The 27,893-nt window shown below is 37.6% G+C and overlaps 1 protein-coding gene across 1 annotated transcript; it reads left to right on the top strand.

Annotated features, from left to right (window-relative positions):
- Positions 1-1,019: 1,019 nt before the first annotated feature.
- On the top strand, positions 1,020-25,753 carry LOC115428219 (uncharacterized). The gene is made up of 14 exons (XM_030147060.1): positions 1,020-1,124; positions 2,698-2,973; positions 4,316-4,525; positions 4,599-4,733; positions 6,794-6,868; positions 12,236-12,511; positions 14,644-14,856; positions 14,930-15,064; positions 16,294-16,371; positions 19,160-19,273; positions 20,687-20,800; positions 23,716-23,769; positions 24,774-24,827; positions 25,217-25,753. Exons 1-14 carry the CDS (start codon positions 1,061-1,063, stop codon positions 25,294-25,296), a joined length of 1,878 nt encoding a protein of 625 aa, XP_030002920.1. The 5' UTR covers positions 1,020-1,060; the 3' UTR covers positions 25,297-25,753.
- Positions 25,754-27,893: the final 2,140 nt, after the last annotated feature.

Genomic DNA, 27,893 nt, shown 5'->3' on the forward strand with positions numbered 1-27,893 from the left:
TAGAACTAAATTACACTTAGTAAACCCATTTACATTTTCAAGGGGTTACATATGCACCCCACCCCCACACCAACAGATCAGTTCCACAGGAAACACTGTAATCTAATCTAATATAGTGTAATCTAATGTGGTCTAATCTTCTCTAATGTAATTTTGTCGATTCTAATCTAATTTAATCCAATTACTCAGGTGTAAGTAAACACTAAACTGCTACTTCCTGCTTCTCTTCAGAACCTAGAATAAGACACACCCACTGATGATGTCACGATTCATGAGGAAGAACCAACTGTTTAAAGGTTCTGAACCAGTTTTAGTGCCTAACAGGGGCCTTGGTGGACCAGTCCCGGCTCCTGAAACCTTTGGAAACCAGTTCCAAGGACAAAAACACAGATAAAAAAATAAAGACAAACTTAAAACTAAAACCAAACCAGTGGCAGATTCTGTCAAAGTGAAAACGACGGTGAATGTTTCCAACTGGACTAACAGTAATATTAGAATAAAAGATGATAAATCACTGAAGAAAAGTTAAATATAGAGAAAACATCATTTGGGAACTGAGTTCTAAGCAGCTCTGGGTCTGTATGGGTAAAACTGAGAGGAAACGTTCATATGTTGTGGGTTTTTCATCTTAGTCTGGTTTGATTCCAACATTATTCTGTGTTTTTATTCTCGATCTTCTGTCTTATTTGTACAAGTTCCATCCTCTTACTGAACTCATTCTGACTTTACTCTTGTATCTGTTACTGTCCATCATCAGGAACCACAGAACACTTCCTCTTCTCACACTAAAGTTAAACACAGAATCCAACACAAATAGTGCTCATTTATCCCACGCTCTGATATAATGACTAATGAGCAGTAAAACATGACACATGAAGTACTTTCTAAGAAAAAAAGAGGAAATCAACAGAAAAAACTGTCCATAAACAGGACATTTGAGACAGTGATGAGCTCAGGGCGGTGCTTTTGGTTTTAGAGGAACAGGTTTACATTCAGACCAGTTCCTGTTCTAGTTCAGAGTCAAAGCGTCTGCGTGAACGTTCAGTGGTTTCAGTCTGTGATGATGAGGATGAACGTCTACATGTGTCTGTCAGCCTTCATCCTGAGCTGCAGAGTCTGTGCAGGTAAGAACAGCAGCGCTCCGTCGTCCTCTGAACTCCACGTATGTCCAAACTACTGTTGGACACCTTTAACCTGGATTTGAAATCTCACAACTTTGGTAAATTCATCTGTTTTGTGGTTCTGTTCTTCATTCAATAATGCTTTTTAACCCTTTCATGTTTGAATTATGAGAACCGTAGTCCAGATTTTTTTTTTTTCCTCTTTAGGTGTAAAAAACCCCCCAACATTTTAATTGTTTTATGAGCCTGTTTTTCATGGAGTTCCATAAATGTCCACTCAGCTGGACACCATGAGTTTAACTATTGGTTTAACAAATAAAAATTAGAAAATGTTGAAAACTGTGTGAAAACTATGAAATAAAACATTTTTAATGCTGATAATTTGATGTTTTCTCACATTTTAACATATTCTATCTTCTGCTGCTGCTGTCTCAGCCAGGACACTCTTGAAAAAGAGATTTTTAGTCTCAATGAGCTTTTTTCCTGGTTAAATAAAGGTTAAATAAAAATTAAATATGTTCTAATACTAGCTTTTAGTCTTTATGGAGGTAAAATGCAAAAAAACCCAAAAATAAACATTTTGTTTAAAAAAAAAAACCCTGTTAATTCCACTATAATACCAATTCTTCATTGATTTCCACTCAAACCTGTTGGTTCAGATCAGGTTTATCCACAACAGTACAGTTACAGTAATGGGATGAATTACAGTGTAAATACAGACACTGATGAATGGAGTCACATTTAACTGACATAGGATTAAATGTAATTAATTAATGTGGTTGATTGATTAATTAATGTGGTAAAGATTACTTTTAACTAATGATATTAATCCTTAGATGTGACTTGATGCTGCATATTTTTTTTATCGCGCTGCATCAGCTGATAGTTGACGTTATAGCTCTGTTAGCTTAGCTCTGTTAGCTTAGCTCTGTTAGCTTAGCTCTGTTTTTAGACTGAAAACAGTCACAGTAAAACCATTAATCACTTCTGTTTTCTGTTCGGTTTGTGTTGTCAGTAACTGAACATAAGATCTGTTTGAAATTGAACAAACAAGTTCAGAACTGTCACAGTTTAGTCTGAACTGTGGATCAACAAACAGCAACTGAGCAACGTAAGAACATCCCATAATAACTTTATATCCTCATAAGCCTCAGAATCAAACTCACCCATGTAGAAGAAACGCTGACATTTAACCTTCAAACAACAGCTTCTGTTTTTATCACTTCTTTTCTTTGGCTCTGACAGTTGTTTCTATCCAGTTCTCATCTTCGTTCTGTGACATGCAGACTCATGGCTGTGAATAAAATCAGTTCATATCAGTTAATACAACACACCGACATCTTTAAAATAACATCAGAACTCTTTATTCCAAACACTCACACTGATAGTTTTCATTTATGAGGATTTTAAAGTAAAAATACAACATATATCTCCTGTAATGAAGTACAACAATGACAACTGTCCCAATAGAATCACAGTATCTACTTATATGAAACTAATTATTGTTGTGGTATTTGAGTAATGACAGTGAACTCTGTTAATAAACCACGTTCAAATGTTCTGTTTCTTTTTTCAGAGGAGGTTCATATGGCTGTAATGGAAACGAGCTCAGTGTCTTTACCTTGTTCTAACATCATGGACAACAGTATGACCTGGACTAAACTGGTTGATGGGCGGTTGGATTTTCTATTTTCAGTCACTGGTGACGAAGAACGAAGAGAAAATGACCCAGAGGAACGATTTAGTTCAGTGGGATATAATTCACTGCACATTAACAGAGTTTATTTATCAGACAGTGGAAAATACCTGTGTAACAACCATTGGTCAGTGGAGCTGACGGTGATCCCAACAGGTCAGACTGATTCATTCATTTCATTCATTCCATACAATAATCATTATGGTACATTTAGATTTACACACACATTTGTGTTGATTTCAATGATTTTATCTTTATTTATTACATTTTTGTACATATAACTATCATTTTTATGTGTAAAATCACTCATTTAAGTCCTATTCTTAAGATATGACCCACTGGAGTCTCTTTATCTTGCACACACATTCCACACTTACATAGCACATACATGGATTTTCCTCGCCCCAAACCCCAATGTCACGTCTGCTGTGTGCCTTTAACATTCACCCTGTCCCCAAAATTCCTTTCAAATCCATGAGAAAACTCCAGCATGTGTCCACGTTTACTGTGTGAAAACTGTATGATGTCTTATATTTGTACTTTGCATTATCTTGTGTTCTTCACTGCAAATTTCAAAGAAAAGGGTTCAGCGGCAGCGCACCAGCTGCAGCGGCCCGATGTCCCTAATCATCGATCGAAATCTCGTTTGACGTACTCTGTGCTGTATGTACACTGTGCTGTCAAATGACAAAAAGAAATCTGTAATCTGTAATTTTAAGACTTTTGGTCTTTATGTTACATTTTCTTTTGGATGAATATATATTGTGTTGTACTACTGCACATTTTATGCCATGTCCACATTACTACAGGTATTACTGTAATCAGGTATTTTTAACTTTAATCTGAACACACAGATACACACAAACCACATACAGTTTGGATAGAGTTCATAAAAATGTCAGTTTTTTGCAACTAAAACACTGTTTATGTGTGGACGAGAGAAATAAATGCACACAGGAAAAATTACTGAGCATCTTCTCCACAGTCAAAAGTATTTTCCTCAAAAAGAGCACATTTTTTCTCTATATTGAGTTTGGAGAGCTCTACCCAAAGAGTAACTTTTACTCTTTTTAGAGAGGGACCAAATGTTATCTGAGCAGAATAAAATTTTCTTCAATTTCAGTAAATTTTACTCAGGCAAATTTCCTGTGCAGAAAAAATATCTGTTTCACAAAATACCTGCATCAGACATTCCATTGTCCTTTAGTTGAGACTCACCTGTGCAATAATGACGCTGTCTGATCTGCATCCTGATTGGACAAACCCCACAGGTGGATGAATATCTCAGTCAAACAGAAGAGCTCTGGAACACAGATTTAAGAATGGGTCTGTTGTGGACACACTAAAGGTTTTCCTTCCCTGATTTCAGCTCATGAAAAACAACAACACAGACAGACCATTTGCTTTATGTTTGTGTTCAGTGAATGATGGTTGTTTCATTTTAGACATGACTCTAAAAATGTCTGCTTTTTACTCACTGTGTGTTTTTTGTGTCCAGGAACCTTCATCCAACATGCTAGAGAAGGGACCAGTGTCACTCTGACATGTCCTCATGTTACTGGTTCAGATGATCCAATATGGAGAAGACAGTCTGATGGATGGAGACTACATCCTGGTCTGACTCTGACTCTGACAGACCTTAGACTGTCTGATTCTGGACTGTTCAGCTGTGATGGAAAACCTGCTGTGTATCTGAATGTGACCACAGGTAAGAAACAATAACACACACAGTGAAACAGTTTGACTGTGTGTGCTTTATATTCATCATCTGCCTCACACAGGTGATGATGAAGCACCGCCCACAACAACAGACACAAAAACGACAAGTACGTCTGCAACAACAACAGCAACAACACAGAAGAAAACTACATCCAAGACAAACAACAGCAAAAAGGGCACGAAACCAGAGAAAAAAGGTAAAGGTGATGAATCATAGACGTCAACAGCTCAGATATGATGAACAAAAAGACATGAATGTGACAGTAAATGTTCAGCGATGAGTTCACATCAAACCTGTGATAATATGTGTGATTTATGTCATTACTCTGGATTTAAGGACGGATGAGCGGAAATAGTGTAAATTATGTTCGATATAAGGAAAAAATGGTAACAAAAAACACTTAAAATACACTAAATGTGTAAAGCATCTCTGTAAGTATTCCAGAGTACAGAGGAATAGTGACTGCATTGAAATGAATCCTTATTAATGAGTGAACACTAAATTATTCACAACAGTAAAAATGCATCTGATGCACATTAAAAGAGTCATATGTAGGATTGTGTCTAAAACTGGAACTGCAATCACATTCAAAATACTGTAGAGTGTGGTATCCCCTCCGCCTCCCCCCAGACTAGGGGAGGCCAGATCCAGCATGAGCGTCTACTACAAGGAGCTACCATGGCCAGAGACGAGTCCTACACCAGTATTTATACTGGGCCCAGTCCCACCACCCGGACCAGGAGAAGACACCACAGCCATTTGTGAGGTCCCACACTGATGTTGGACAGAAGGCCTGGCTCTCAGTCTGCGCTCTAATTCATCCAAAGGTGTTCTATGGGGTTGAGGTCAGGACTGTGTGCAGGCCAGTCCAGTTCATCCACACCAGACTCTGTCCTCCATGTCCAAATGGACCTTGCTTTGTGCACTGGTGCACAGTCATGTTGGAAGAGGAAGGGGCCGGCTCCAAACTGTTCCCACAAAGTTGGAGCATGGAATTGTCCCAAATGTCTTGTTCTGCTGAAGCATTCCCAGTTCCTTTCACTGGAACTAAGGGGCCCAGCCCAGCTCCTGAAAAACAACCCCACACCATAACCCCCCCTCCACCAAACTTTACACTCGGCACAATGCGCTCCCACAAGTATCGTTCTCCTGGAGACCGCCAAACCCAGACCCGTCCATCAGATCGCCAGATGGAGAAGTGTGATTGGTCAGTCCAGAGAAGGCTCCTCCCCTGCTCTACAGTCCAGTGGCGGCGTGCTTTACACCACTGCATCCACTGCTGTGCATTGCACTTGGTGATGTATGGCTCGGATGCGTCCGCTCGGCCACGGAAACCCATTCCATGAAGCTGTGTGCGCACTGTTCTGGAGCTAATCTGAAGGTCACATGAAGTTTGGAGGTCTGTACCATTGACTCTGCAGACAGTTGTCCACCTCTTCACACTCTGCGCCTCAGCATCCGCTGACCCCGCTCCGTCAGTTTCCGTGGCCTACCACTGCGTGGCTGAGTTGCTGTTGTTCCCAAACACTTCCACTTTCTTCTAATCCAGCTGACAGCTGACTGTGGAATATTTAGGAGCCAGGAAATTTCACCACTGGATTTGATGCACAGGTGGCATCCTATCACAGTTCCACGCTGGAATTCACTGAGCTCCTGAGAGAGACCCATTCTGTCCCAAATGTTTGTAAAAGCAGTCTGCATGCCTAGGGCTGGATTTAATCCACCTGTGGACATGGAAGGGACTGGAACAGCTGAGTCTGAGTATTTGGATGGGGGAGACAAGACTTTTGGAAATATAGTGTAGGTGATGGGCGGTGCATCAGACCAAAACACAAAATGACAACATAACCATTATTTAGGGGTTGATACTTAGCTTTTCAAATGCAAATATTCTGTCTGGACTACTACTATCAGTGAGATCAGTATTTGAAATGAACAGGATTCCTTCATGTCTGGTGACATTCAGGGCCATTTTAGGATTACTGGGAACTGAATTCTTTCATACAGCTCCTTTAATGCAGAGTTTTTTCTTCTTCACTGGAGGCAAAGAGACTCAAATGACCAAAACACCTACATTCAAACCAATGACAAGTGCACCAACAGCATTAGACACAGGTAGGTTCACACAGGTCTAATTCTGGGTTCAACTGAAACTCATGTGGTTGAAGCTTTACCATGAGAAACAGAACCCAGAGCAGGTTCAGCATCTACGTGGTTCCAGTGGTTTGAAGATTTCCTGCTTTTGTTGTTCTGCAGACGCTGTCCAGACCAAACCATCACCAGTGGAAAACACCGGTACGACCACAACAAAACACACAAAGGATGAAGAAAGTAAGTGAAATGTGACAAACTCCATCTGCAGTTTACACACAGAGGTGCAGCTTACCATTAGGCAAGGCAGGCAGGTGCTTGAGGCCCCCAAGTCAGCAGGGGCCCCAGAGGACCAACAGATTTGACATAAACAGTCTAAACAATAAGTTCACAACACAGCGGCAGTGAGAAGTTGCAGTAACAACTGGCTGTCTCAAACTGTCTGAAGGGGCCCCCCGAGTCCAAATCACCCCTCCCCCACATGTCTGTGTCTGTCAGAGTGAGTGAGATATATATATATATATATATATATATATATATATATATGTATATGTATATATACACATACATATAAGGCCTGTAACAGTACACAAAATTTTCGGTTCAGTACATTTTCGGTTTTGAAAGCCACGGTTCAGTTTTTTCGGTTCAGTACGGGACGACAGAAAACCCCTCAAAATTTCTTTAATGCATTTATGCATTAAAGACAATCAGTGTTTTTATTCCTCTTTAGGCCTGAAATTTTTTTTTTTTATTGTTTTATGAACCTGTTTTTAATGAAGTTCAATAAATGTCCACTCAGCTGGACACCATGAGTTTAACTATTGGTTCAACAAAGAAATATTAGAACATGTTGAAAACTGTGTGAAAACTATGAAATAAAACATTTTTAATGCTGATAATCTGATGTTTTCTCACATTTTAACATATTCTATCTTCTGCTGCTGCTGTCTCAGCCAGGACACTCTTGAAAAAGAGATTTTTAGGCTCAATGAGCTTTTTTCCTGGTTACATAAAGGCTAAATAAAAATTAAATACGTTATAGTACTAGTTTTTACTCACTTTATGGCGATAATATGCAAAAATAAACATTTTGTTTAAAAAAAACCCTGTTAATTCCGCTCTAATACCAATTCTTCATTGATTTCCACTCAAACCTGTTGGTTCAGATCAGGTTTATCCACAACAGTACAGTTACAGTAATGGGATGAATTACAGTGTAAATACAGACACTGATGAATGGAATCACATTTAACTGACATAGGATTAAATGTAATTAATTAATGTGGTTAATTGATTAATTCATGTGATAAAGGTTACTTTTAACTAATGATATTAATCCTTAGATGTGACTTGATGCTGCATATTTTTTTTTAACCATGCTGCTTCAGCTGATAGTTGACGTTATAGCTCTGTTAGCTTAGCTCTGTTAGCTTAGCTCTGTTAGCTTAGCTCTGTTAGGTTAGCTCTGTTGTTAGACTGAAAACAGTCACAGTAAAACCATTAATCACTTCTGTTTTCTGTTCGGTTTGTGTTGTCAGTAACTGAACATAAGATCTGTTTGAAATTGAACAAACAAGTTCAGAACTGTCACAGTTTAGTCTGAACTGTGGATCAACAAACAGTAACTGAGCAACGATAAGAACATCCCATAATAACTTTATATCCTCATAAGCCTCAGAATCAAACTCACCCATGTAGAAGAAACGCTGACATTGAACCTTCAAACAACAGCTTCTGTTTTTATCCCTTCTTTTCTTTGGCTCTGACAGTTGTTTCTATCCAGTTCTCATCTTCGTTCTGTGACATGCAGACTCATGGCTGTGAATAAAATCAGTTCATATCAGTTAAGACAAAACACCGACATCTTTTTTTGTTTGTTTTAATTCTTTGTTTATTTGGAAAAGCACAAGTTACAAAACTTCTATTATGAGCACAGTTCAATTTCTACACTTCAAATGAAAAAATGCTTATCCAAGATTTTTTGTCGTATAAAGAACGTGTAAAATAAATAAAGAAAGAAAAGTGGGCTGAAAGAGTGGGCTTACTCCAATACTTCATCTAAAAGACAAGACTCTATAAGGTGTGTATGTTTACATCACTCTAAACTGAAATGTTTCACATGTAAAAGTATTCACATCACCAATGCATTCATTTCACATCCATTACAAATTTAACATAGTTTGTCCATTTTGACCAAATTGTGAAAAAAGATTCCTTTTGACCCTTAAAACAAAATGTCAACTTCTCCAGAATGTAAATGTCCTGCACGATGTCGATCCATTCTTCTGTTGTGGGAGCTTCAGGCTTTAACCATTTTCTACTGATAGTCTTTTTACTCGCTGCCAAAAGCATTAATAGTTTTTTTATCTTTCAGAGTCCAGGTCTCACATGAAATATCTCCTAAATATAGGGCTTCACATTTACAAGGAATTTTTTCAGTAAAAATGTGATTTAAATCTTCATATAACTGATCCCAAAATGGTTTGAGCACTGGACAACTCCAAAAAATATGATAGTGATTGTTGTTCTTTGTCCCACAGAGTCTCCAACAGGTGTCTCCACTGCCCCCATGTTTTTTCTGGGCTGGAGTTACAAAAAATCTAACAATACTTTTCCAACACAATTCCCTCCAATTGTTGGAGCTTGAGGTCATCCATTGTTGTTTGAGGATCTCTTCCCATCTTTCAGCTGATAGAACTAGCTTTCCTTCTTTCTCCCACTTATTTCTAATGTGGTCTGTATCACCCTTTTTAGACAGCAGAATACCATTATATCACCTGGAAACAACTTGGGTGCATGAATCAGATTTCAACAAGGATAAAAACATATTAAAGAAATTAAGACCAGCTGATTCCCAGGTATCTCGTAGATTCTGGTGAAAATAAGATCTAACCTGCAGATACCTGTAGAAGTCTTCCTTTTCCAACCCATGAGACCTCTGAAGTTCTTCAAAACTCTGGAACACCCCTGTGTGCATGAATGAGTCATCTGTGGTCAGTCCTTTCCTGATCCACCTTTTAAATCTCCCATCACTCTTGTTTGGTTTAAATGCTGAGTCAAAGTAAGTATTTTGATCTGGTTATCTATTTGACAGATTTTAATCATCTTTTTCCAGGAATCCAGCATTGTGTGTAACATTGAATCACCTGGTACCTTTAAGTCATTTTGTAATTCTTTATCCATAAACACAGATATTATAGGTATTCCTTCCACTAGTGTACCTTCTATGTTCTTCCAACCTGCTTTGTATAACGGAGCACATAAACAAATTAAAGGTCTTAGCTGTGCTGCTAGATAATATTCCTTTAGATTGGGAAGACCTACAACACCTTTTTCCTTTTTCAACTGCAGGACTTTGTAGCTTACTCTGGCCTTTTTCCCTTGCCAAATATATTGCAATATTAATCTGTCCCACTCTACAAACTGCCTATCTGGTATTAGGATTGGTAGAAACTGAAATAAATACAACAGGCGTGGAAGAAAGTTCATTCTGACTGACTCTATTCTGGAATATAAATGTAAATAGGGGATCACATTCCACCTTTGTACATTTGCCTTTAGCTTTGTTGTTAGGGGGCCATAGTTTGCTTCAAAAGTCCTGGAAAACTCTTTGGTTAGTATGACACCTAAGTATTTTACATATTCTGCTTCCCAGTTCCATCTGTACAAATTCCTGATTTCGTTCGGTGGGCTGTAGTTTAATGTTTAGACCTGGGTTTTGTTAATATTAATCTTGTAACCTGACATTGAACCATATTCCTCGATCATTTTCATTAATTTTGTTAAGGTTTGTGTTGGGTTAGGTAAGGTTAGCAACAAATCATCCGCAAATAAGGACAGTTTTTGTTCACCAGATGCCATCTGAACTCCTGTAATGTCAGGACTCTGTCTCATCCATCGACTTAACGGCTCTATAAAAAGGGCGAAGAGGAGTGGCGAGACACAACACCCCTGTCTTGTACCTCTTTCCAAAATAAATGAATCAGATAAGTCTCCGATGATCTTTATCCTTGCTGAAGGTTTCTTGTACAGTGCTGCAATTACATCAATTAGTGTCTGATGAAATCCAAATTTAGACATTACTTTAAATAAAACAGACCACCTGACCGAGTCAAACGCCTTCTCTACATCTAAACTCAATACAAGGGTCTCTATTTTCTGTTGCACTACATGATTCAGAATATGCAGTGTTTTTCTAATGTTGTCCTGAGTCTGTCTCTGTTTAATGAATCCTGTTTGGTCCATATGTATTATCTCTGGAAGAATTTTTTCAAGTCTCTGTGAAATTATGGCTGTCAATAGTTTATAATCAATATTTAGAACACTCACTGGATGATAATTTCCACAATTTAACTTATCCTTCCCTTCTTTAGGAATTACTGAAATGATAGCCTCCCTCCATGAGGGGGGATTGATTTCTTTTCCAATACGTCATTAAACGCTCTTAATAATGTATGTCCACTTGCAATTCTTTATACCACTCAGAGGGAAAGCCGTCCGTTCCCAGGGATTTACCTCCTTTTAGCTTTCTTATAGCAAATCTTAATTCTTCTTCTGTTATCGCTGATATTAACTGTTTGTTTTGCTCATTAGAAACTGTAGGGAGAGAAAGGCGAGAAAGGAAGGTGTCTATCTGATGCACATTTCTCAATTTGGGTTGAGAGTATAGGGTTTGATAAAAATTTTGAAAACATTTATGGATAATTCCCATTTCTGATTCCATACTGTTTTTAAGTGGGTTCTGTATTTTGTGAATAGATCTACAGGGGTTGGACAAAATAATGGAAACACCTTAAAAAATCAACAAAATATAATTTAATATGGTGTAGGTCCGCCTTTTGCGGCAATTACAGCCTCAATTCTCCGAGGTATTGATTCATACAACTTATGAATTATTTCCAAAGAAATTTTCAGCCATTCTTCAGTTAGAATACCCTCCAACTCTTTTAGAGACGATGGCGGTGGAAATCGACGTCTTACTTGAATCTCTAAAACTGACCATAAATGCTCAATAATGTTGAGGTCTGGGGACTGTGCCGGCCATACGAGATGCTTAACTTCATTAGAATGTTCCTCATGCCATTCTTTAACAATTCTAGCTGTATGGATTGGGGCATTATCATCTTGAGGTGAAGGTGTTTCCATTATTTTGTCCAACCCCTGTATCTGCTTGTTGCTTTCGTAGTTTGATTGCTGGGAGTTTCAGAGATTTCCCGCCTGCTTCGTAGTATTTCTGTTTCGTACAGAGAAGTTTCTTTTGTATATCCTGCATGTTTAATTCATCTAATTCTCTTGTTAGGATCTTAATTTTAGTTTTAGTTGCCTCTTGGAGGGTTTTAGAATGTTCTTTTTGACGTTCACACCGATATATTTAAAATAACATCATAAATCTTTATTCCAAACAATCACACTGATAGTTTTCATTTACAAGTATTTTAAAGTAAAAATACAACATATATCTCCTGTAATGAAGTAAAATAGTGACAACTGTCCCAATAGAATCATAATATCTACTTAAATGAAATGAATTATTGTTGTGGTATTTGAGTAATGACAGTGAACTCTGACAAAGGTTTAACAGTAAACTTCTGTTTCTTTTTCCAGAGATGGTTCCTATGGCTGTAATGGAGATGAACTCAGTGTCTTTACCTTGTTCTAACATCATGGACAACAGAATGACCTGGGATAAACAGGTTGATGGGCGGTTCGATTTTCTATTTTCAGTCATTGGTGACGAAGAACGAAGAGGAAATGACCCAGAGGAACGATTTAGTTCAGTGGGATATAATTCACTGCACATTAACAGAGTTTATTTATCAGACAGTGGAAAATACATCTGTAACAGCCATTGGTCAGTGGAGCTGACGGTGATCCCAACAGGTCAGACTGATTCATTCATTTCATTTATTCATTCATTCAATACAATGATCATTACATTTAGATTTACACTCACATTTGTGTTGATTTCAATGATTTTAACTTTATTCATTACATTATTGTACATATAACTATCATTTTAACGTGTAAATGTACTCATTTAGGTCATATTTTTAGGATATTTTAAGATTTTTGGCCTTAATGTAACATTTTATTTTGAATGAAAATATAGTGTCGTTCTACTGCACATTTTTATGCCATGTCCACATTACTACAGGTGTTACTGTAATCAGGTATTTTTAACAATCTGAACACACAGATACACACAAACCACATACAGTTTGGATAGAGTTCATAAAAATGTTGGTTCTTTTGCAACTACAACACTGTTTATGTGTGGACGAGAGAAACAAATGCACACAGGAAAAATTATGGAGCATCTTCTCCACAGTCAAAAGTATTTTCCTCAAAAAGAGCACATTTTTTCTGTATTGACCCTTTGCACCACCCTCACAGTTGTCACATGACGAGGGGTGCAGTGCCATGGTGGACGGCAAAAGCAACACAACAAACAAACGAATGAGCGACGGATTATGGCTACCAGCTCTGACGGCACAAAGAACGCTATTTGGAGAAGCCAGTGATAGCAGGGCTAGCTACCAACCCATACCTTCTCCCTCCTGATGTGTTTACAGATCGAGCAAAATCCTCCAGTCTACTGGAGTTTAATGCACACGATGTGTTCCATTCTGTTCTAAATGGAGTGTCCTCATACACAGGTGTGATCTAAAGCAGACTAAAGTCTGGATGACACCAGTTCTTAGTCTCAGGTTAGATTACCCAGTCACAGTACTGCGCTCATGGCAGAGGAATGGATCTCATAATGGTAAAGGAAAGATACATCTAACGTTAGCTAGCTAGCTGTGTATGTTTTTAACATGTTTCCCAGCATGCCATCCAAACTCAAACAGACTGGAACCAAAAGCAGCTCTAATGAACTAACACTGTGTAATAATGTTAGTGTGTGTCATCAGCATCCTACAGTATTAGCTCTGCTGTTGTAGTGTCTGCCTTTCTACTATCTACACACAGTCATATGTACAGTTCCACCACTAGAACATATGGAACAGCATAGTAACAATAACAGTAGAACATAGAACATAGTGCAGCTGGTACAAAGGCTGACACTACAACAACAGAGCTAATAGTGTAGGCTACTCAGGACAGCCACTGGAACAGATTGGATCATAGTAGTTAATCCTGTCTAGTCATCTAGCTACCATTTGGTGGAGCTAATATGCCATGGACACAAACAGAGCCTGTTCTATCTGTAATATCAGGTCCATCATATCCAGGCTCTGTCTGGAACCCAGCTGAAACCATGGATGTCTGTGAAGAAGGATGGAACTGTTGTGTGTGAACACTGTACGTGTAAAGTCTGGTAAAGTCTGTAGAGTCTGGTTTTGACCAACTCTATATGTAAAGAGTCATGAGAAAACTTTTCTTATGATTTGGCGCTATATAAATAAACTTTGATTTGATAAAGTAGGGTTAAAAAACGAACAAAAACGAGAACGTTCAGATCAAATTCAGTATTAGCCGGTTTGCCGTCCAGTGTGCAGTCTGGCACTTCTGCCACCCGTCATGGCACTCGTTTGCAGTGCAAACAGAGTGTGACATAACGGGCAAAGGGTCAATATTGAGTTTGGAGAGCTCTACCCAAAGAGTAACTTTTACTCTTTTTAGGGAGGGACCACATGTTATCCGAGTAGAGTGACATTTTCTTCAATTTCAGAAAATTTTAATCACAAAATACCTTCATCAGACATTCCATTGTCCTTTAGTTGAGACTCACCTGTGCAATAATGACGCTGTCTGATCTGCATCCTGATTGGACAAACCCCACAGGTGGATGAATATCTCAGTCAAACAGAAGAGCTCTGGAACACAGATTTAAGAATGGGTCTGTTGTGGACACACTAAAGGTTTTCCTTCCCTGATTTCAGCTCATGAAAAACAACAACACAGACAGACCATTTGCTTTATGTTTGTGTTCAGTGAATGATGGTTGTTTCATTTTAGACATGACTCTAAAAATGTCTGCTTTTTACTCACTGTGTGTTTTTTGTGTCCAGGAACCTTCATCCAACATGCGAGAGAAGGGACCAGTGTCACTCTGACATGTCCTCATGTTACTGGTTCAGATCCAATATGGAGAAGAGAGCCTGATGGATGGAGACCACGTCCTGGTCTGACTCTGAATCTGACTCTGCCAGAACTTAAACCGATTTATTCTGGACTGTTCAGCTGTGATGGAAAACCTGCTGTGTATCTGAATGTGACCACAGGTAAGAAACAATAACACACACAGTGAAACAGTTTGACTGTGTGTGCTTTATATTCATCATCTGCCTCACACAGGTGATGATGAAGCACCGCCCACAACAACAGACACAAAAACGACAAGTACGTCTGCAACAACAACAGCAACAACACAGAAGAAAACTACATCCAAGACAAACAACAGCAAAAAGGGCACGAAACCAGAGAAAAAAGGTAAAGGTGATGAATCATAGACGTCAACAGCTCAGATATGATGAACAAAAAGACATGAATGTGACAGTAAATGTTCAGCGATGAGTTCACATCAAACCTGTCACATTTTCAGGAAGTTCAGCATCGAGGTGGTTTAAGTGGTGACAGACAAACCACTGTAGGCAAGGCAGTAGATGTCACAGACAAATACATTTATAGCATAATGTCTTTACTCTCTAAGTGTTTTTGTCTGAGTTTCCAGACAGTTGGAGAAACTGAACCCAAATATGAACCCTCCAGTATCAGACGCCCTGACCCTCACTACTGAAAGCACATCATCTGCACAGAGGGGCAGGAACGTCTGAATGTTTTACATACAGTTGGTTTGAACTTTTTGTTTTGTATTTTACCAACGTGATCCAAAAATAAAAATACCAAATACTCAATAACTGTCACACTTTTAACCCTTTAAATGCAGTGTTTGTAATGTAAGCAAATAATATTTTTTCAGTACCAACTTTTCCCCAATATTCTACATATAAATTGCATTATTTATTTATTTAATTTTTTCATCCTGTCAGTGATTAACACCAACATTGGTTCATATCCATTATTATTTTTGGTTCTAGGTCAAATGTTAAATGTGTCAGTGTGCGTTTTGTACTCACTTTGTAGAAGGGTGTTAGTGTAGGAATTTAACACTGTTTATTATGGGATGGTTTTAGTGGATGGATCAGAATTTAAAAAGTCATGTAAAAATGAACAACTGTTGAATTCTGACCTAATATGAAATGTGAAAAATAATATAAACTTTTATAACATGAAGTGTAAAGTGTGCATAATATGCTCACCTGGATACTGGAAGGTTAACTGCATCCATATTCTGTAATCTGGAGTAATATGTGTGATTTGTGGACAGTAATCTGGAATTAAGGAAAGACAGAAGGAAATTGTGTAAATTATGTTAGCGATAAAGAAAAAAATGTTAATATAAAACACTTCAAATATAATAAATGCGTAAAACACTTCTGTAAGTATTCAGAAGGACAGAGGAATAGTCACTGCGTTAAAATGAAACCTGTTGTTGCAGTTTTATGTGGGAAGTGAATCCTACGAGTGGTGAGAAACAACAAACCATGAACATGAACAACACCTTATCAATTAAAAAAAAAAAAAGTAAACATTAAAAGTATTCCTGATGGTAAAATGCATGTAATGCCTGTTAATACAGATTTTTTTCTTCTTCACAGGAGGCAAAAAGACTAAACCTACGAAAAAACCTGAAGTAAAACCAACGACAACTGCTTCAATAACAGTGACCAAAGGAGGTATGGTGTTAAAAATATTAATATAATATTTAAAAATGGCAAACAGTGACGAATGATACCTCAATTATTTTACAGCAAGAAATAACAAAGAGTTCAATGACTGAATAAAAGTAACTCCTATTTATAAAACGAGTATGAAATACTAGTCTGAGTCTAAAAGGTTTGATATCTTTAACATTTAGTCACTTTTACAGACAGGAGACTGTGCTTGACCTGTCACTGTGATATTTACTGGAAAAGCAGAAAAAATAATCAGGTTTTTGCAAGTTATAAAAGTCCTGTGTTTCTGTTTTTGGCCCATAACACTGGAGTGAATGGGACAGTTGTGTCTGTGTGTTTCTGTACATTATTAGTGGATACAGTCGTGGACATAATTATTAGACCACCCTTGTTTTCTTCAATTTGTTGTTCATTTTAATGCCTGGTACAAGTAAAGGTCTATTTGTTTGGACAAATATAATGATAACAACAAAAACAGCTCACAGTAGTTTAATTTCAGAGCTGATATTTATCCATTTTCCATGTTTTCTTGATAAAAACCAAAATCACTTCAGTTCTTCCATCAATATCTATGTCATTGCACTGATAAAAACAGTGCTTTTAGACATTCCATGTTTTCTTTTCTGTCTGTTTAGTCACATGACACACAGGAGTGAGGACTGGATTGAATAACCATTGTGTTTGATGACTTTTGATGGTCTAATATTTATTTCCACAACAGTACATATTAGTGTTGGTCTGTGCATTTGGTACCTGGTCCTTCAGTGGGACTTACTGGACTTAATCCACCTCTTAATACCACCACTATGACGTCACAATTAGAGAAACCATCAATACTATACCAAAAAAACTAAATAACATGGAGTAGTATTAAAGAGAGAGACAATATATTGAGGGTGAATCTAATTACAGCGTTTCCACAGCGCCACGGCAAAATCCATGCCCCCACACCAAACATTTCATACAAAAAAAATCATCACTCTTGCATTAGACTTATTATACATGTGTATAATATAATAATAGTCCAGGACAAACGTCCTGTCCTCAAATGAAAGTTTGCGAAGCTTCGGGAGGAAGAGAAAAGATAAGGGAGTGTAAAGTTTCACTTTCATTTCTGCGGGGGGGGGGGGGGGGGGGGGGGCTGCACCACCCCGTACCCCTATAGTATTATAAGTAAGACGGAAACCAACGCACAAGCGGTTACCGGTCAAAACGCCTAACTGCGCGTGTGCGGCCGAGCTCGCTCATGCACCTCCACACCAACAGATCAATTCCACAGGAAACACTGAATTACCATTACAGCTGTAAACCCAGTTAAAAAGACCCCAAACCTTTACACTCTAACCACAACTGGACCATGGACACATCTGGAGCAGTTCACAACAATATTTATCTGATAACAGGACAAAAACATACATTTAAACAGAAAAAACATCAGATCCTACTCACCGGAGATGCTCATTATTTCTATATAAATCCATCCTTCTTTCTTTGAACCCTTCCCTGACTGTCACAGAGGTGATCTGTGGGTTCCAGTTCCATCATTAGTCCTTTTTATGTCCATGGAGGACAGAGTCTCCTCTGTCCACTAGGATTCCTCATTTAAGTTCAGCTAGCATTGGGGTTAGCCGACTTGTCCTCAGGACGTCCGGCTTTTCTGGAAAACTCCGCCTTGAAAATGGATTTTAAAGTTTGTCCCAGACCAAATCCTTTTCCTCTCCTCTGTCAGCCACTGTGGGCGGCAAAAGGCTACCTCAAATGTATTAATAGTTCAATTAAAGGTGGAATGCAAGCTCTTAAAAAAAAAAAAATGGTTCGAGCAAGATACATTTTGAAAATACTAAATTCAAAAGTCCAAACCCCCGTCTTCAGACGTCCCTCTGAAGCCACGCCTCCTGAGTATTAGCACGCGCAATGCTTGCTCGCGAGCGCTGCACAGCCACAATTCGCTGGCTGAGGCTCCGGCCCAAGTGCGGTCCAGCTCGGGCTCCAACTGCGGCTACAGCCTGGCACCGGCCCCAGCCCGGTAAAGTTTGTGGATTTCTTTAGTTGAAAGTTGAAGCGCTAACGGTTAGCATATATGAGTCCAGAAGCTCCAGAACATTCTGTCCCACAGATAGAAGTAGAACACCTAAACTGTGGTCATTAAACTGTTCCTTCCACCTAATTTGGGTTCATTCTGGCCAGTTTACCAAGTTCCAAAGCTGATAACTGAAGAAGCACAAGGACTAAAGTATTCAATGACTCCTTATTTAAAGGTAATAACCTCTAGTTTCAGAATATTTCCTGTTTTAGGATCTGGATAAAACACAACCTGAACTACATCAGGGTACATTTAACAGAAAATGTTTTGTGAAGTGGGAGTGGGTTGAGGAAGTTTCTCATTCATTTTAATGAAAAAAAAAGAAAATCCTGGATAATGCTGATGGGTGACAAAGGAAACATCTAGAATATGTGTTCAACTACGACACAAACAGCATCAGTGACTTCTGCTTCAGTAACACTTGACCCACAAGTACATGTTACACCTACAGAGAAAAAAAACATCACACCATAAAAAATAGAAGATGACGCTGAAACCTCAGAGGAATAAATAGGATGGACGAAACTGTGGTTTGAACAATAGGAAGTGAATCACATTCAGCAGTTGGGTGGTTTAGCTGAAGAGACACTGACCACAAACATACAATGCATGAAAACAGTCAGTTTCACCTGGGGACGGTCTGATTAGTTTTATGGCAAAAAAATAAATAAATCCTTATTTCCTGGTACTCTCTGGTCTTTACAGGCAGCGACAAGATTACTCCTCCAAGTCCATCTGTGCCACGACCAACCAACAGTCCAAAAACACCGATTAAATCGACACCAAGAATGGTGACTGCATCGACACAAACCAAAGACGGTAACGAGTCCATGTCATGACTGCATATGAAGAAGAGTGAAGACAGACGATAATTAATACAGATTATTTGTTTTTCACAAACAACACCGAGACAATAACAATGAGTGAACCACCACACACAGGTAAAAAAAAACAAAAAACACACATCACATGTTAACCCTCCGGTGTCCTGCCCATGGAGGTTCTTCTCATCACCAAAAGTGTGTAATATACACAGCACCGCAGTCATGTCTTTTATTTTTCTTCTTTTAACTTTTTGAGAATATAAACAAAAATACCAAATACTCAATGACTGTCATATTTTTAACCCTTTAAATGCCGTGTTTATGATGTAAACAAATCATATTTTTGACACAAAAAACACAAATATCTTTTATTCCAATATTCTACATAAAAATTGGATTAGTTATTTTTTTGTAAATTACAGCCTGGCATATGTCAATGATTACAGGGTTTCTGTGGGTCATTAAAAGCCATTGAATAGATATAGCTAAAATTAAGGCTTTAAATTGCATTAAAAAGCATTAAATTTGATGTCCAGAGGCATTAAAAAATGAAATACACTTGATGGAAAAAAAAGATTGTTTCTCATGATTTATACAGATTATATAAATACTTAATCATTTTGATTGGAAGAATAGTGTGATGATTGACAGTGGTGATGTCCCCTGGCAGGACACAAAAAACAAAAAAAGACCTACAGTCAGATAACACATAGTACTTACTACAGGGTGTATCAAAAGAAACTACATGTTTTGAAAAATTACCCCCATTTCGGCATTTGATAATTTTTGGAATTTTCTATTATAGACATCAGTAGGTATGGGATTGGTGGATATTTGTCCAAATTTACAGACCCAGGTGTTCATGCATGAGTGAGCAGGGACAAACTGCACAATCCAAGTTACAACTGGTTTCACGCCAAGTAGCGGCAGGATTTAAATCCAATCAAAGGCCATTGGGGGGGGGGGGCATCCATCTTGTTTTCCACAAAATTGCCAGGTTACAGCATTAACACTTTGGCCACCATGTCAGTTTCATTTCTTTATCCATGGCAGCTGCTCCTGCCTTTCAAAGTTAACTCAACTTGTTTAGGCCTGAAAATGTCACTGAGGACAGGCCAAGTTAGGGTTAGGGTTAATGAACAAAAATGAACGATAAACGACTAAAATCTACAAAACTGGGAAAAAAGAACAAGATCGTTAACAAAATAAACTGAATTGTCAACACACTGAAAAAATGAACATAAAAAGAAAACATCTGGACATGATGTCATGGATGATCGGTGTAAATTCCAGAACATGAGTCAGGAAATATGATGATGATGATGATGATGACGCTGATGGTCTAGAACAGAGGTTTCCATGTTTAATCCTACTGATAAAAGTCTACACAGTGGTCTTTGTTTTCCAGATGCTCCTGAACATCTTCCACCACATTTCGGTTTGGTTTATAGAGTCATGTTGGTGTTCATCCTCATCTTCTTCGTCCTTTGCTTCAGTTTTAGACTCTGGTTTATAAAACGAGGTGAGTCGACAGTGAAATTCAGCTGAAAATGTCAAAACATCATGAACTGTTACATGGCTTAGGATTTATTCTCAGCTGCAAAACACAAAAATAGGACCAATGGCCCTGTATCTTACCAGCCAAATGAAAAGCTTTGGGAAATGTATCCAGATGTCATTTATTCTCCCCCAGTTCTGTGTATTTATTCTATTACAGAAATAGCCCATGTTTTGGTCATATTCAATCAGATCTGTAAAAAATTCAAATTTCAACTTGATATCATTGATACTGATTTATTGGATCAATCCACTTCCTATCTGTTATAATGGGAACATTTTTCAAAGTGGCACCAAATCCAGAATCAGATCCAGATCCAAATAATTTCACTAACTTTTGTTGACATCATCATACAGAAGCTGTAGACCAAGTTTGAAGTCAATCAGAACTGGAGTTTCGGAGAAGAAGACGATTGAAAGTTTTGTAACGGACGACAGACACCACATGACAACAATAGTTTACGGCCTATCGGCCGGTGAGCTAAAAAGGCTGATTTAACATTTAATACAAATTCATGTGTTATAACAGTTTACATCCAGAACAACAGGCCCTTTTCCACTGCAGGAACTTTGAGCATTACCCAGAACTTTGAAAAAACCCTGGTGTGTTTCTATCTAATGCCGCGCTTCCACTACATGGAACCGGCTCGACTCGACTCGACTCTGGTACCAGGTCCTATTCCAGACCGTTTCCATTACAGGATACTACTGACTTTACAGTACCTGCTTGTCATAGCGATGTGGTGCATTACTTCTGTGTCGTCTGCTCAGAGTTGCTGATAAACTCATTCATTGTGTGTTGTCTCGTCAAGCTCATGCTGAATTTTTTCATCTGAATCTCCTGGACCATCCATGGTGTAGTTTTACAGACTGTCATCATGTGGATTCACCTACTGACAAATGTACTGTCAACTTCAGCATCTGTTTTTGTAAAAGGGTGCGTTACAGAGACGACTCTGACCAATCAGTGGTCTGCAGTGTTTACATGTCACCTTTTAGTATCTGGTCCCCAGTCTTGGAACCTCGGTGGAGGAGATACTAAAAGACTAGTTCCAGGTACCAGATTCTAGGTCCTATTTTGTAATGGAAACACAAAAAGGCAGAGTTGAGTCGAGTCGAGTCGAGTTGAGCTGGTTCCACGTAGTGGAAACACGGCATAAATTACCTGGGTAAAAATCTTTCCCTCACCCCTAAACTTTCCCTGAAGAAGTTCCTTGTAGGGAGGGGTACTTTTCAGATTACCCTGAATTCTTGAGGGGCGGGGCTGTGTGCTGGAGAACGCTGATTGGTGGACTACACTTACAGCGTTCTGCATTCCGTTCACATGCCATTAAACCACGGCACAGCGACAAACTGTTTTGTTTATTTAATTTCCACAATCTTCATCGTTTGATAATTCGAAAAATGGACCAAACAAGAGGCTACGACAAGTGAACAGACGACGAGGTGCACACTCTTTTGAGTGTATTTGTGGAGGAGGAAACTCAGAGGGACTTTGAATCGACGACACAAAACAATCGAGTTTATGTTAAATTAGCCAACAAGCTGTCGGAGCTAAAAGTAAGACACACGACTAAACAAATACAAGAAAAGCTGAAGACGCTCATGCAGGATTATAAGAAACTAAAGGACCACAACAGTCACAGTGGATCAGACGGCCGAACAAACATATGGTATGACCAGCTGGGCAAAATGACAAAAGTGTCATTAAAACATAGTGATTTGAACCCGGGTCATTTTGACCCATTAATGTTAGAGTGGAAGGTCCAGACACTCAGACATCGAAGGGTTAAAGATGATCTCCTCAGTAACATTCTACTGTCTAAACTGTGTTTCAGGGAATCTACAACTTTGTACAAAGGAAAAATTTATGTAGATTTTAAATGACCTTAAAAAGTGAAAGTATTTTCTTCCACAGTATTTTTTTTTTACAACTTTTTATAAATACATTGATGTCATCTTTTATATTATGTTTTGTTTTGTGGATATTCTATTATGTTTTCAGTAAATGTTTTATCAAAGGAAGAGGAAAATGTAATTTTTAGTACGTCAGCTTTTTTTGATGTAATTGTCAACTCACACTACAAGGCTGCAGTATATGACTTATATTTTAAGGCTCCAGAAGGAGAAACTCCAAAGGAGATGATCTCCTGTGTTGGCCAGAATGTTATTCAGTCAAAAGAGCAACCCCCCCCCCCCCCGGACTTTTTTTGTTTTGTTCTGTTTGTGTCTAGGTCTGTTGGTATGAATGTGTCTGATATGACACTTTCAGTTTGTTGTCTTTTGAGTATGTACAAAGTCTGATGACTGTCTGCTGAATGTCTCTGTTTCCAATAAAAAAAAAGTAAAAAAAAAAAAAAACAACTAAGGGTGCAGTATCCTCTAAACCTGTCCAACTGTTGTCTTCAGACGTTTCAGTTTGTTCAGATTTGTTCAGATTTTGTGGGTTTTTTTGTTTTTTTTGTGACAGGATAGTTTGTAAATGTAAACATGTTCATAAAATTTTACTTATTTGACACTAAAACAAAGATTTCAATTGTTATGTCATTATTTATAGGTTATTATAATAGAATTTTATTGTTCTGATCCACTTTAGTTCATATTGGTCTGAATGTGGAACCAGAACTAACATGATTTTAACATCATTGATTGATCATTAATATATTCAGTTGAATTTTTATAATAATTTCACAAATTCATCAAACGGGAGGGATCGGACTCTATGGTGGACCGGTTTTGGTGTGGAGGAGGAGGAGGAGGAGGAGGAGGAGGAGGAGGAGGAGGAGGAGGAGGAGGAGAAAATGTGACTTTATGTTTGTTAGTCTTTAAAATAATAATGTTAAAAACTAACCTCAAATCTCTTTTATTCTTTATTTTTAGGCGTAAAAAGCTCCACAGGAGTCACAACAGAATACGACATGACTGATTTAAGGGGTAAATATGACACATGTTTGATCTGAATGCACATGGACCGGTTTAGAACCACAACAGTTACAGTGACAGTGTGTAAAAGGATGTTCTGGGTCTGGTTTTTCACTTGAACATCTGAAATCTGAATTCAGTGAGTTCACCGTCTACCGTTCAGCTTATTGTTCGAATGAAATCTGAAAGTCAAACGTCATTTACACAAACGGTAAAAAAGACGTAATCGATGATCTGACATTTCGTTAATCATTTTTTTCATTTCTGTCCAGTTTGTTGACTATTTTCTTTATGTTTGTTCATTTTGTTGATGATGTTGCTCATTTTTGTCAGTGTTTTGGATTAGTTTCCTAATCTTTGACCTTTGTGTTGAATATTCTGTTCATTTTATTTACTATTTAGTTCATCTTTGTCTATGTTGTCGATCTTCATTTTTGGTAATTTGATTGATTTTTTTTTTTTTTTTTTCCTTTTTGTCCTTTTCTTCCTTTTTTGTCTATTTAGTTGATTATTTTTTTCATTTTTGTCCAGTTTCTTGACTATTTTATTTATGTTTGTTCATTTTGTTGATTATTTTTTGTCATTTGTCTTTTTTTCCTTCATTTTTGTCCATTTAGTTACTGATTTTTTTTTTTTTTTTTGTCCTTTTTTCCTTCATTTTTTTCTAGGTTGTTGACTGTTTTCTTAATGTTTGTTCATTTTGTCGATTATTATGCTCATTTGTGTCAGTGTTTTGGATTAATGTCATCATCTTTGTCCTTTGTGTTGAATATTCTGTTCATTTTATTTACTATTTAGTTCATCTTTGTCTATGTTGTTGATTTTTTCTTCATTTTTGGTAATTTCATTGATTATTTTGTTCATTTCTGTTCTTTTTTGTCCCTTTTGTTGATTATTTGGTTCATTTTTGTCCATTTTTTTCCTGTAAAATAAGAAAATAACTATTGTAAGATTGTAAAATACAAGAAAGTATGTAACTAACACATCATTATATCACTTTTGTTCTTAATGTTTAGGTTTAAAAAGATCCAGAGAAGGAACAACAGAGTATGACACTGTTAATATTACAGGTAAATATTAACTGTCACCAGTCACAAGTGTTTGCTCCTGGAGGATTCTGTTGGGTTTCTGTAAATTGGCTTAGAGTCTGGTTTTGACCAACTCTATATATAAAGTGTAAAGAGATAACTTTTTTTGTGATCTGGCGCTATATAAATAAAATTTGATTGATTGAGTGATTTAATTGGTTTTCCCCTGTAAGTCGCTTTGGAAAAAAGCGTCTGCCAAATACATAAACATAAACATAACTAATACTTTTTTTTTTCATATAACTATTATTTCATGCTATGTTTTGTTTGTATGACTTATTTCTAATCATTTTGTCTCTGTATGTGTGATTTTTCCTTTTTATGTTTAATTATTTGTACCTCTTTTGTAAAATAAACTGTCTTTGTTAAAGGTGATGTTGCTGAAAATGATTCCATGGATGACGACATCACTGATCTTCATATCAGTGAAAATATGACCGACACCATCTGAGTTTTTGTCATCGTTTCCTCTCACGTCATATGAAACTTAATTCGATGTTTCTATAGATTCACTGTGGTCTTTATCAGCTCGTTACTTCAGCTTTGAGTGATATTTAGTGTTTTTTCTCTGCAGTAAAACTTCACCGCAGCAGCTTTGAAATAAAAATGACTTTATGGATGATGTGGTTTTTATCACAACCTCGTGTTTCTGTAAAAAGTCCAACTGTAGAAATCTGAATTAAAGTAAAACAAAACCATCGAAGATGTTTTTCCTGATCAAACATCACAGAGTCTGAACAGTACGCTCCAGTTTATACTTTTGTAAATAGAAAAGAATGTTTTTAAACTTTATTGGAGCATGTACAGGAAATATTACTGTCTTCCTTCAGGTTTATTATGTGTGTTGTTAAATTTTCATCTGTGATACGAAATCCATTTGTTTTACACAGTTTATGGTTTTTATTAAATTGGAGAAATATATTTTTGTGTCTTGTATTAATCTTCCAGTATCCAGGTGAGAATATTATGCATCTAATCCAGCGTTTCCACTGGTAAGGTTTTGCTGTGGTGCATCCATGCCACCACACCAAACATTTCATACAAAAATAATCATCACCGTCACATTAGACTCATTTTACATATCATATAATAATAGTCCAGGACAAACGTCCTGTCCCCTCAAATGAAAGTTTGTGAAGCATCAGGAGGAAGAGAAAAGATAAATGAGAGTAAAGTTTCATTTTCACTTCTGTGGGGGGGGCACGGACTGCACCGCCCCATACCCCCATAGTATTATAAGTAGGACAGAAACCGACACACATGCGCGGTTACCGACCGAAATGTATGCACCCCACCCCCCCATTACACCCCCACACCAACAGATCAGTTCCACAGGAAACACTGTAATCTAATCTAATATAGTGTAATCTAATGTGGTCTAATTTTCTGTAATCTAATTTTGTCTAATGTAATCTAATTTAATCCAGTTACTCAGGTGTAAGTAAACACTAAATTTCTACTTCCTGCTTCTCTTCAGAACCTAGAATAAGACACGCCCACTGATGATGTCATGATTCATGAGGAAGAACTAACTGTTTAAAGGTTCTGAACCAGTTTTAGTGCCTAACAGGGGCCTTGGTGGACCAGTCCCGGCTCCTGAAACCTTTGGAAACCAGTTCCAAGGACAAAACAGATAAAAAAATAAAGACAAACTTAAAACTAAAACCAAACCAGTGGCAGATTCTGTCAAACTGAAAAGGACGGTGAATGTTTCCAACTGGACTAACTCAGTAATATGAGAATAAAAGATGATAAATCGCTGAAGAAAAGTTAAATATAGAGAAAAAATCCTTTGGGAACTGAGTTCTAAGCAGCTCTGGGTCTGTATGGGTTAAACTGAGAGGAAACGTTCATATGTTGTGGGTTTTTCATCCTAGTCTGGTTTGATTCCAACATTATTCTGTGTTTTTATTCTCGATCTTCTGTCTTATTTGTACAAGTTCCATCCTCTTACTGAACTCATTCTGACTTTACTCTTGTATCTGTTACTGTCCATCATCAGGAACCACAGAACACTTCCTCTTCTCACACTAAAGTTAAACACAGAATCCAACACAAATAGTGCTCATTTATCCCACGCTCTGATATAATGACTAATGAGCAGTAAAACATGACACATGAAGTACTTTCTAAGAAAAAAAGAGGAAATCAACAGAAAAAACTGTCCATAAACAGGACATTTGAGACAGTGATGAGCTCAGGGCGGTGCTTTTGGTTTTAGAGGAACAGGTTTACATTCAGACCAGTTCCTGTTCTAGTTCAGAGTCAAAGCGTCTGCGTGAACGTTCAGTGGTTTCAGTCTGTGATGATGAGGATGAACGTCTACATGTGTCTGTCAGCCTTCATCCTGAGCTGCAGAGTCTGTGCAGGTAAGAACAGCAGCGCTCCGTCGTCCTCTGAACTCCACGTATGTCCAAACTACTGTTGGACACCTTTAACCTGGATTTGAAATCTCACAACTTTGGTAAATTCATCTGTTTTGTGGTTCTGTTCTTCATTCAAGAATGCTTTTTAACCCTTTCATGTAGGAATTATGAGAACTGTAGTCCAGATATGTTTTTTTTGGCTGAGTGTTTTTATTCCACTTTAGGCCTGAAAAAAAAAACATTTTAATTGTTTTCTGAACCTATTTTTCATGGAGTTCCATAAATGTCCACTCAGCTGGACACCATGACTTTAACTATTGGTTTAACAAATAAATATTAGAAAATGTTGAAAACTGTGTGAAAACTGTAAAATAAAAAATTTTAATGCTGATGTTTTCTCACATTTTAACATATTCTATCTTCTGCTGCTGCTGTCTCAGCCAGGACACTCTTGAAAAGAGATTTTTAGACTCAATGAGCTTTTTTCCAGGTTGAATAAAGATTAAATAAAAATTAAATATGTTCTAATACTAGCTTTTAGTCTTTATGGAGGTAAAATGCAAAAAAAAAAACAAAAATAAACATTTTGTTTAAAAAAAACCCCTGTTAATTCCACTCTAATACCAATTCTTCATTGATTTCCACTCAAACCTGTTGGTTCAGATCAGGTTTATCCACAACA

Source organism: Sphaeramia orbicularis, chromosome 11, assembly GCF_902148855.1.
Source record: "Sphaeramia orbicularis chromosome 11, fSphaOr1.1, whole genome shotgun sequence".
Classification (NCBI taxonomy): Eukaryota; Metazoa; Chordata; class Actinopteri; order Kurtiformes; family Apogonidae; genus Sphaeramia; species Sphaeramia orbicularis.

Excerpts from the sequence above, each read along its gene's own strand:
- LOC115428219 (XM_030147060.1), top strand. The coding sequence starts at position 1,061 with ATGATGAGGATGAACGTCTACATGTGTCTGTCAGCCTTCATCCTGAGC. Across the intron at positions 14,857-14,929 it reads GTATCTGAATGTGACCACAG|GTGATGATGAAGCACCGCCC; the intron begins GTAAGAAACAAT and ends TGCCTCACACAG. Across the intron at positions 16,372-19,159 it reads AATAACAGTGACCAAAGGAG|GCAGCGACAAGATTACTCCT; the intron begins GTATGGTGTTAA and ends TGGTCTTTACAG.